This window comes from Electrophorus electricus, chromosome 10 (genome assembly GCF_013358815.1).
Source record: "Electrophorus electricus isolate fEleEle1 chromosome 10, fEleEle1.pri, whole genome shotgun sequence".
NCBI lineage: Eukaryota > Metazoa > Chordata > Actinopteri > Gymnotiformes > Gymnotidae > Electrophorus > Electrophorus electricus.
The window spans coordinates 11,176,241-11,187,879 of record NC_049544.1 but is presented as its reverse complement, the minus strand read 5'-3'; the positions used below and the strand labels follow the sequence as shown (position 1 = coordinate 11,187,879).

General features: G+C 37.8%; 1 protein-coding gene across 1 annotated transcript; it reads left to right on the top strand.

The window, feature by feature from the left end:
- The first annotated feature begins 6,604 nt into the window (after window positions 1-6,604).
- Window positions 6,605-10,624, top strand: stmn1b (stathmin 1b). Its single transcript, XM_027001520.2, has 5 exons — window positions 6,605-6,686; window positions 8,866-8,912; window positions 9,049-9,221; window positions 9,402-9,593; window positions 10,164-10,624. The coding sequence occupies exons 2-5, from the start codon at window positions 8,897-8,899 to the stop codon at window positions 10,230-10,232; spliced, it is 450 nt and encodes a 149-aa protein (XP_026857321.1). The 5' UTR covers window positions 6,605-6,686; window positions 8,866-8,896; the 3' UTR covers window positions 10,233-10,624.
- The last annotated feature ends 1,015 nt before the right edge of the window (window positions 10,625-11,639 follow it).

Sequence of the window (11,639 nt, the reverse complement as noted above, 5' to 3'; positions counted from 1 at the left end):
TCAATATATTCAGTGCTACCATCTCCTGAAATGTCACACTCAGTGCAATAGCTGGTTTGACTCTGTTGCACTTTATACATGCTATTTTTCTTTTGTAAACAATAATTTTTCTTTCTGTGATCATTCATTTTCTACATTCCTTATCAGGCTTAACATTCGCACTGGCTCTGGGAATCTGGACCTTATTATTAGCACTGAGCTGAAGAATATCCTTTGCTGCTAATTCCATGGACATGTTTATTTCAATAGCTTTATCTTGCATGAATGCATGTTCTGTGCTTCTGAAGGTGCTTCTGAATAGCTTTACTTCTCAGTCTGTACAAAAGTCTGTCTCAGATTGTATTGTTTAACACAGTACTAAATTCACAATTCCCTGCCAGCCTTTTTAAGGCAGTAGAAAACATCTATATAGACTACTATTCCTGTTTGTTCCTTTTGTGGAATCTAACACATTCCACAATGACTAGAAGCATCGGTGAGAAATGAGCCAACACAATGGTTTCATAGGTTTTGCTGCCAGGCTTTGACTAAGGAATGCAACAAGTTGAATGCCTTGGCCCCATCACACTCAAAAATGTTGGCACAATTCTCTCTTCTTCAGTGCCATCTGCTTGGACAAAATAATCAAAGTCATCCATGTATGAACATCACTATTATGCAGTATCATCAAAGGGACAGATGCTCCCATCACAACAATAAATCATATATAGACAGAAATGCCATGCAAATTAACCAAGTTTTTATTAATGTACAAGATAACTAGCTAGCTATCACCCTTTCAGTTCACCAGCTTGTTTGTAACACTCTTGTCTTCAGTTTCCTAGTTAACTCACTGGTTCTTGTGTCAGTATTTAAACCTTCCTTTTAGGTATTTATTTCATGACTCATTGATTCACTGTCACTTCTCACCATTTATTGTACTCCCATTTTGCAAAACATAGCCATTGAGCATTTCAACTAGCAGCCACAGTGGACAAGAGAAAAAAAATACACTACTTAAGCCGTTTTGGCTTTTCTCTTTTTGGAGGCAAGAACATTCTTCCTTTATCTTTGTGTTTGTTGGGTATTAGGTATTTCTTTAACTTAAACACTGCCTTTTCATACATGGAACGATAAGTGGTCCTAACATATTGGCACTCACTGCCTATGGGTACTCATAATAAACAATCAGTACATGACAATTAGTTAGCCGTATCAGTTCTAAGCAGAACAACAATGGACAAAAGGAGTCACCTTGAAAGATAGCTCTTTTGATAAAGTGGATGTAGATGTTGTTCATCAGTGCAGCTCTTAGTATCTTGTTGAAGGTGGGTAGGCAGGAGATTTTATTTGGGGCCTTGAAGGATCTTCGATAGTCTGGTTCTGGTTATATCTTCAGGTAGGGTGGAGAGTTGCTTGATCCAGAGGTTTGGTAGCTTGTTTGGTCCAGGTGATTTCCAGTTCTGTGTGATTTCCAGTTGTGTGGACTTGCACTGGAGTTTCAGTGACTGGTTGTTAGGGGAGTGGAGTGGAGTCACTTGAGAGAGTTTTCCCTCATGATGAATCTCTGCTGGTTGGTGAGAGTATTAGGATTCTGAAAGATGTCTGGGTTCCTTTTTCTACAAACTGTGTATGTGCCCTTTGTTATGTTGCCTTCAATATAGCTAGTGACAGCATGGTAGCAGCCCCACATAACATTCTTGTATTGCTCCTTGATTTATTGCTATCTGGTTTTTCACTGAGTTGATGTGGTTGCTGTTGGCAATGTTGTGTCACATAGCACCCTGTCTTGGTGTCTTGGTTTGGGTACTAGCTGGCTTTCTTGAAGCTCTCCTTGGTGCAAAACGGTCTCACTGTATGATGATATGGGATACATTGTCTAATGCTCTGCTGAGCACAACATTGGTCTTGAGCAACCCTGTTTACACTGTTCAATATGTTTCTTTATGACCTATAAATCAGACAGAATTACTCTGTTAGCCCTCTGTAGTCAGGTTAATATCTCGCTCTTAATGAGATGTGGGCAGTCTTTTGCACATTTCCCCATCAGCACCACTGGGAAGGAGAGTTGGAACTTTGCTTACTTTGCTCACAGAGACTCAGAGACACAGAGAGAGAAAGAATAAAATAAATAATAAAATGTACATATCCAAGTGCCAATTGGATTGATTATGATCACAGTTAACCTTTTCATTTTGCTTATAATATGATCTGCAAGAATTCACTAAGAACAGTAGAAATTGATCAGTTTTACAGAGACAAAAGCTAATATTGGCTGAGATCATGAACAACAAATGAAAAGATAGAAGAGAGCCTTAAAGACAAACTCTCAAGGATACTTCTAGTATAGCATTAACAGTGCTGAAAAGGATTAACCTGTGAAATGTCATTGTTTTATTACTAGAGATAAAGCATGAGAATGAATGTAGAATATGATGTTTGCAGTGACCCCCAATATGGCTCCTGCTGTCCATTGGCTTTTGCAAGGAGATGTCTGGAAGCTGAAATCTGTCCATAGACCAGCACAGGAACTGGTCTATGGACAGCAGTATAGAATTAATTTCCAAAGAACCAGCAGGAGAATGGCACCAAAATATTGCTTTATGCCTTCCACTCATATGATTTGTATACAGTAATGTGTGAAGGGAAACAAGAGTGAGGCTATGCTTATCCATAATAATTTAACCCTGGCGACTAACTGCAAGTGAGGTTCCTGATTAATTACTGTAAACAGTATTTTTAAATATTTTTCTAATTAAGCCCTGATATGTTATGGTTTGTTTGATCAGGTACAGAATAACTAGACATTCAGAATAACTAGATAACAATATTCCTTCAAAAATGTTTCATTGTAGAAAAATACATACCTCTGCAAGCACTGTCAAAATAAGACTACATTAACAACAACCCAGTACCCCTTATTGACTGTATGACTGAAAAACATTTGGTGTCATTTTTCACACTGTGATAAAAGACAAGTGGACAGATTTAATTGAAATGTCCCCCACCCTTGTGACCCACTGGGCTGTTATTCAGTTTGCCCTTTTTCAGACTGTTATAATCAGATCTTTTGTTCAAATGTTGGCTAGCTGCTCTGGCCCAGAGAGGCCTGGGCAGCTGATATCTGCCTCACCATTGTACTGTTTGTATGAGGCAGCTGCCAGGATTACAACTTTATACTGGAGCAACGGTCACTCTTTCAGTTCTGCCTCCATGGAGATACTGGGATTTTTCCACTTGATCACCACTGAGAAATTTAAATAAGGTCCTGCAGAGAGGATGGTGGGGAACACTTAAGTAGGAAGCAATAATTTAACATTAACACAGAAGAAACATGCTCTGGATTTATTTTCTTTTTCAAATCAAAATTACCAAGCACCAGTCTGCAAACTGAACAATACATTAGGTATTAACACTATATTTTAGGCTGTGGGAGTGTTCCTTCTAGCACTGCAGACCATCTGACGTACACCCTTCTTTCTTACACTCTTCCCATAGGAATACTAAATCTGCAGAGTGCACCCAGGATATGGTCACATGGGAATTTTGTCAGCACTGCTTAGCATTATTGCTTCATACCAGGGGCTATTTAAGTACCTGCTCTAGAGATGAAAGCATCCCTCACTTATAACATGTCTTTCAAAGCTAATGGTTGTTGGGAGGAGTCTGTGCACAAGATAATATCTAAATACCTAAATGGTCTAATGGTCTAATTTAATGGTTTATACTACATTATAACATTAACCTCTTTCACATCATAACACATGACCATAACCCAGAAAATGAGACATTCTTACAATTCATCACATCCCAGATTTATTTTAATAAACTCCTGATGATGATGATGATCAATGTCTTGAAAAACTGACAAAAATGATGTGACTACAATCACTTTTTTTCTAAGTTCTTGCCATAGAGCTTATGATATAACAGCTCAGGCATGGATGCTTTGTTTTTTACTTTTTCTTCTCTTGCCTCATAGTTCAGTCCATATTTATATCACTGTATACCGGAGAAAGAGCAAGAGACAAACCAAGAGAGAGACAATGAGAGAGAAAGAGAAAGAAAGAGACAGAGAGAGAAAGTGAGGGAGGGAGAGAGAGAGCTGCATGCATGTACAGTAGAATGTGCAGACCATGTGAAATCATGTCATCATTGGGTTGGGGAGGCAGTATATTTCTTACAGGGAAGAAAGAAAGGACACTCATGATGCAACACTGTGATGTCATCCATGATTTCATCCAAGAAGCCAAATGATGCCTAAATGTGTTTGCTTTGCTGAAACTGGGTCACTTCTACATGGAACATACAGGGCCTCTCTCTCTGGATCCTGAATCAAACCAGAAAATCTGAACCACTTTCTGCAAATGTTTTGGCATTTGTACTCTCAGCATACTCTGAGCAAATGAATAGTGCACATCCGTTTGAGGTTTAATTGGCATTTCGAACTGTGACATATGTCAGCATGTAATAGCATTTGCCTGATGAGGCTACAGAGAAAATATAAATAAATAAACTGGTGCCATTATAATGCTATCCCTCATGTGAGCAGATGTGTGCTGGCTTGCAATGCTAGTCCAGAAATTCATTATCACTTAAGGTGTTAGGTTGCATGCAGTAACCACTGCCTTCTGCCAAGGCTGCCCATACAGCTACTGTTTAGATTTTTGCTGAGCATCACCATATATCTTTGGAAGCTTCTCATAGCTATAATTAAAGACTTACAGAACAGAACAATTACAGAACAATCATATCTATGATTAAGAGATTGGTTGACAACAATCTAAATCAAAATACTTGTATATTTGAGTAATTATATAAAATTAAATCTTCACTTTTTCATGACTACTTTGCATAAAGCAGCATACCAGTAACAACATGTGCAGAAGAAAATCACAACAAATATTCGTGTTGTTTGATCAGCTCAAGAATTGTTTGATCAGCTCTTATTTTAAACAGATGATTTAATGATCTGCCACCAGAGCAACACATCACATCTAGTGGGGAGAGTACTTCACTCAACAGGGAATTTCTGTATCCTACTCAACCCTGCTGTCTTTGTACATGCAGTCAATGACATTAAGGAGGCTAAGACAGCCTGTACCATCTGGTACCCTTTCCCCCCAGGGTACTCTGGTTAGCCAGCTCTACTAGAATAAAATGAGAGGTTGAGTGGGGCACTGGGGAAGAGCCGACAGCAGATTTATAATCTTCAAGTTTCCCAATTGATAAACTGATAATATAGGTTATACAGGACAGAGGTTGGTTCTCAATTCAGTCCTTGGCAACCCAAACCAGACCAGGTGTTCAGTTTAAGATTTTCATATTGAAATAATTTTATTCAAACAGCTCTTTTAACAAGAGACATTGCTTCAAAGCATCTTTGCAGAAATCCAGGTCTAGATCACTAATGAGCAAGTCAAAATACAATGTGACAATGAAAAACTCCCTGGGGTGGCATAAGGAAGAAACATTGGGAGGAGCCAGTTATCAAAAGGGAAAACCCATCCTCCTTTGGGTAACACTGGATAACAGTGATCATAAACAAAAGAATTATAATAAATATCTTGATTTCTTGCACAGGTTCTGTTGGGAGTTGTAACAGAATAACTGTAGACATTTAAGACCAAAGAGACACAAAAGCACATTCTAGGGGAATGCCTAAAATGGAAACAAGACAGTAAAAATCCAACAATAGTGAACACATTTGGACAGATAACATGAAGAAAACTGAAAAAAGACAATCATAAATTCATAAAGCCTAATAGGAAGTTTACAAACATTTATGACTGAGTTGATGGGATTGGAGAAACCTCTTAGCTCCTAATAAAGCTAGCAGTTTTAGGATTCTATGCAAAATGATTCCTCACAAAATTAGCAAAACCCTGTGAACTTTGTCTATTGTAAGAATTTTATCACACAAAACCAAACATACTCACATTTACTAATTAGAATATAATTGAAGAAAATATTGTCATTTGATTAAATAGAAAATCTTTGCTGTGTGTGAAATGGGGGATTACACATAATGACACATAATGACATCAGTTTCTCACTCATGCACTTAACTTAATTCTATTCTTGGTCATTGTGAGGGGTCCTGCTTGTAAGATGTAGAAAAAAGCATATCAGTGGACAAAAAATATATGCCAATAAACCCAATTTCCCTGTCAGTTTTAGTTACAAAATTGTTAATAATTGTTTACAATCTTATCCGGATTTTAATTTTACTCATACCATAGTGTCAGTTTACAGGTCCTTGGAATATCGTAAATAAATATATTTAGGTATAAGAAACGTTTGTGAACCTTTCCTGTAGAAGAACTCCTAAACTGTGATCTAACCCATAATAATAATAATTGACTAAACACACGCAAATCTATTTGCAAAACACCTGTAAATCATTTAAACATTTTATCTGCACAAACAAATTGCCTAAAATAACAAGCAAATAAACTATTTAATCAAAACTTTAATCGTAATCTATAGGGAACATAGAGTAGAAAAACACTATTTTAGAACTACACATCCCATCATACTCAAAAACAAATTCGCTGTTTGTTAGTTCCTTTCATCCAATCAGAATCATATTCAAATGTGACGCAACGAACTTTGTTCCTTTTTTGCGCGAACAAGTGGTGCTGAGGCAGAGTGGAATCTGCGCGCGAGTAGACTTTGGTAGAAGTGGTATTTTTGCAGCATCAGAGGTGGGTGTGTTTGTCATACAAGTGTCATACAAAACGCTGTTTTGCATAATATTTGTCACTAGAAAACCCGGAAAGGCTTTCATTGTTGTATAAGCATTGTGTTAAAGTAATTGGATGTGAAATTGTAAGCTATATATCATAGAAAATTTCATGTTACAACTAGACAATAGGAAAGACAGCATCCTGGATAGAGGTCTGCGTAATGGGAGTTGGTTGGCTTGAATAAATTAATTCACGTCGTTCGTTGCTCGTTAGCTAGCTGCTAAATAGTATGTAAGCAGCCTAATAATCAGCGTTTACGTTTGAAATGGTCTGGTTTAGTAGCAGCAAGATTTGCAGTTAAACTAGCTATTATGAATTAGTGACAAAAAGTAAAATTGTCAGTGGAATTTATTCAATATTTGAAATGTAAGTTAGACACTGAAGCGTGGGTTCAAACCGTTTTTCACTGACGGGCTGTTTTGAAAAAGGCTGGCTGCTGAATCTAGGGAACTGATTCCACATGAGATAAATATACCGTTATTAATAATATTAAGTTAGTTATGTTTATATTGGCAGTTATTTTACGTTAAAGTGGTCTATCCTGATATTGATAAAAAATCTGCTATAAAAATTCCAAGAGTAATGCCAAGAAATATTAGATGGCAGTCTTTGTCTTTGTTTGCAGCCATTATTTGAGCGCCTGTCAGTGTTCAAATTGTTTGGAGATAGCAAGATAGCTAGACAGCTCTGCTTTACACTAAAAATATTTAGGAACGTATAATTTTCACGGCAGCATTTGTAGACTGTTGATTAAATTGTAATGCTATTTTACTTTTCAAAATGAGACAGACTGGGTGTGACAATTTAGTTGTACCATGTGACCGTCATTATGTAGTCATAACGTTAGCTGTCTTGGGGACAATAGAAATTTTGGTCACATTTAACACAAATTACTGATAACTTATTGATAGATCATGCGTCGACATATTAAAAAAACGAAACGAAGTCACACATTGCTATTGTTCATCCAAATACTGTAGCTACTGTGCTGAATTCATAGATTGCTTGCTAATGATTGTCTGTTATCAGGGAACACATGCATATAAAGGGGTTGGTCAGGATTGTATATCGCTGCAATTTCGGCACTCCATCGATACGCTTGTCATGCTGTTGGTGCTGCCATTGAGTCACTGAAATTGGTCATTTCTGAACTCGGATGGAGGAAAAGCTTCCGTTGTCTTTGTTCATTCAGTGCACAGAATATTCTTTGTTTCCATCTTGCAGCGGCCGTTAGCTCACCTTACACTGATTAATAGGCCCATTGTTTGTGACCTTCATATCGTTTTAGCCATTTCAGATATCTCACATTTTACCTAGTACGGAATAACTTGTTAATACCTTTGCAGCTCTGGTCTCATTGTATGCCTTTCAGCTCATGGTGTGTTGACGGCGACCCTTTATTGCTCGTCTCGCTCAGAACAGACAAGGACAGATTCGGTTGAAGTGAACATCTATTTTTACTCTTTTGTTTGTTTTCCTGAAAGCCAGCTATTAAAATAAGGGGACTGTAATGGAAATAGAATAACGTTGTTCTGTCTGTCGCCTCAGAAACGATTCATTACAAATGCTTGACTGATCAGGCGCCACCACTCCCAAATCCTTGCTTGCTTGTGCAGGGACGCAATCATACATTAACTTTGCATAATGTACGCCTGGATGTTTGGATTTTCCTCACAATTTCACCTCACTTACCTATTTATTACCTTTCCATTTATTTCATTGCATTTGATCGTTTGTTTATGGATTTTATTTAATTCCATTATGCGGTTTGCACGAACCGTTACCAATGATCATCGAAGGTCACCACAGTGATATTTGAACGTCCAATCGCAGGACTTCGTTGTATTTCCTAGTGGCATTATTTTATTTTTCTTTTGGCAAGAGCATGAGACATTGTGTCTTATGTAGCAGTAGTAGTAGAGTATTGGGCAGTGCCTGCTGCAAGGCTAGGCGTGGGATCGTGTAGACTAGTTATAATCTTGCAGGAGAGCGTCTTTTGAGCAACAGGGCAGTCAACGGTTGGGAAGTTCCTTCTGTCACCGTTAAACTTGTTATGTTGCTTTTTTCAAAAGGCATGAACTGAGGCTGGAAGTATTTAATGAAGATTTAATATCCTTTATTTGCATTCATTTTCTAGGTATTTAAAAAAAGTCAAGGTTGAGAGCCCAATGGCGTCCTCTGGAGGTAATCTGGGAAACTAATTTGCTACAATAATGCCTTCAAGTCTGTTTCATATATTTTGCAGTGATTGCCATCGGCTCTAAGTATTCAACATTTTGTTTGTTCCCCTGAACTACAGTGAATACCTTATTTTTCACAGATATTCAGGTTAAGGAGTTGGACAAGCGTGCTTCAGGGCAAGCCTTTGAGGTCATTCTGAGCCCCTCAGCACCAGACCCTAAAGGAGAATTCCCTTTGTCCACCCCCAAGAAGAAGGAGGTGTCCTTGGATGAGATCCAGAAGAAATTGGATGCTGCGGAGGAGAGACGCAAAGTAAGAGTATACTTGCACTGACATAATATTTATGTACATACCTACTTTCATGACTTTCATGTTAATTGGTCATATGTACATTTTCTTTTAAAGTTTACTTTACTTAAAAGCAGGATATATATATTTTTCTAATTTTCTCTTGAAAAATAGCATTTCTTGTGTGTTTGCATGTAACATTAGAATCATGAGGCAGAGGTGCTGAAACACTTGGCTGAGAAGCGAGAGCATGAGAAAGAGGTTCTTCAGAAAGCAATGGAGGAGAACAACAACTTTAGCAAGATGGCAGAGGAGAAACTGAACCTAAAAATGGAAGCCAACAAAGAAAACCGCACAAAACAGATGGCAGCAATGAACGAGAAATTTAAGGAGAAGGTAATAATTTGTGAAAGAAGTTTATTAATTTAACTTTGTAAGTCCTACTGTTACATCTCTGTAAATGTAAAGAATTAGACTCAGACACTGAGGGGGGATCCATGTGCAGGGCACTATACTGGTAATTCAAACAAGAGCCAGAGGCAGGAATCTAAGGTTAGACAGGCGTGGTTCAGAATAAACCAGAATCAGAGACAAGCAACAGTACAGAAGGGCAATGCAAAATTCCAATATCCACAAAAACAGGCAAGAGAGCAACAGACTAAAGCAGCAGGACTACACAAGAACAGCTATGCACAGAAACTGTAGGCGATACATCACAATTGTTCTGAAGTCCAGGAGGCTTTATATAGCCATTATTATATACGATAATAATGAGCTGCAGGTGAGTGAGATCAGCTGCCATGGAGACTATTAGAATTCAGGGGATGAGGACCTCTGGTGGCCAGACGTGTCAAAGCACCTTCAATGCCAGTAAAGCTAAAATAGCAAAATAACTTTATGTAAGTAAAATGAATCTCATTTAATGTTAATCATTTAAAAAAATGCCTCCCCCCCCTGTCATTTCAGGACAAGAAACTTGAAGAAGTCCGAAAGAATAAAGAAACAAAAGAGGGTGGCGAGAATGAGGAGAACTGAGTTTTCTGTGTTTTTGTTTTTTGGCTCTGTTCACTTTAGGGGATAGTACTGGGTTTTTTACGTATCCAAAGATTTATTTTTGTTCCATTATATGGCCCGTATTATGTGCTTGATTTGTGTCCCTCACACTTTTTTAATCTTAGGGCAGAAGCAGGTGCGCTGTCTTTTTTACTATCCCACATCCTTTGCATCCCTATCACATATAAATTTGTCCATTTGCAGCTTTTGACCTGTAAAATAAGCAGTGTTTTACCCTAAAGGGAAGCATGCATGTGTTATGCATAGGTCTCTAACTTTGTCTGTTGCATTGTGCAAATTGACTTGTACCTGTGTATGTCAAAACTGCATTTATTTCAGCTTAATAAAGTGCAAAGTTGTTTGTTATGGTAACAGTTTTGGATCTTTGCCTTTTTGTAAATATTTATCTCTGAACAAATTTGGTCTATATGACTGTCTGTGATTGTATGTTTATATATGGGCACATTCTAGAATAAGTTACACGAATACTGGTAGACTTTTGAGAAAGACCCATAGTAATATTAGAGCAGACTGATAAACCTGTACTGTGATCTTTAGTTGATACCCATAAACATATTATATTGGACCATACATCATCTCTGATAAAGAAAAAACTACATTGCTGTTGCACACATGAAAAGGACACGAGCGTCCGCTTGTGGTAGATTCTGCGTTTTGTCTTGCTGGCTCTGCTAGCATCCCGTGTTGAGCACGAACTAGCTAGCGTCCAATCTAGACGATCAACACAGAGCTATCCCACACAAATCGTCATTAAACAGGTTCCATCGATAACTCTTAAAATCTTCTTAAACACAAAGAATTAACGTCCCACGTGAATGGCCTCGACGCACCAACAACTGACATGATAACGTTAGCCGCATAACATTGTTACACCGTGTTTTTTCACTCCCTCCTGAAAACTAATTCTCTCTCTATAATAGAGGATTGGAGCGCATAAACTCGTCACCTAGTGTCTGCCTTTTAGAACAGCCTACATGTATGGGAAAGATGAAAGAAAAATACAAAAAAGAAAGAAATGTAGGTTCCTCTTCCTGTGGTAGCACCCTCGTAATTCCCACGTTATATCACACTGTGCTGACACCTACTGGCAAATTAGATGACAATACATACATTATAAATGAAAAGAGGTTTTGTTCCAAGTTGCTGAAGTTAGACATGATCTGTAATTTTATGAACGCAAGCTGGTTTCTAGAGTTGATCATCTTATTCCCATACAAAACAAATACTGCACATGTCTATGCTGAAACCTTTTGACAGAGTTGCCACTGAAGGCAATAACTGGAAATGTAGTATAATTATGCACTTTCGTATAAAATACTATAGGAACAAATACATGTATATAACCTTAAACATATATGTTAGTGTTTT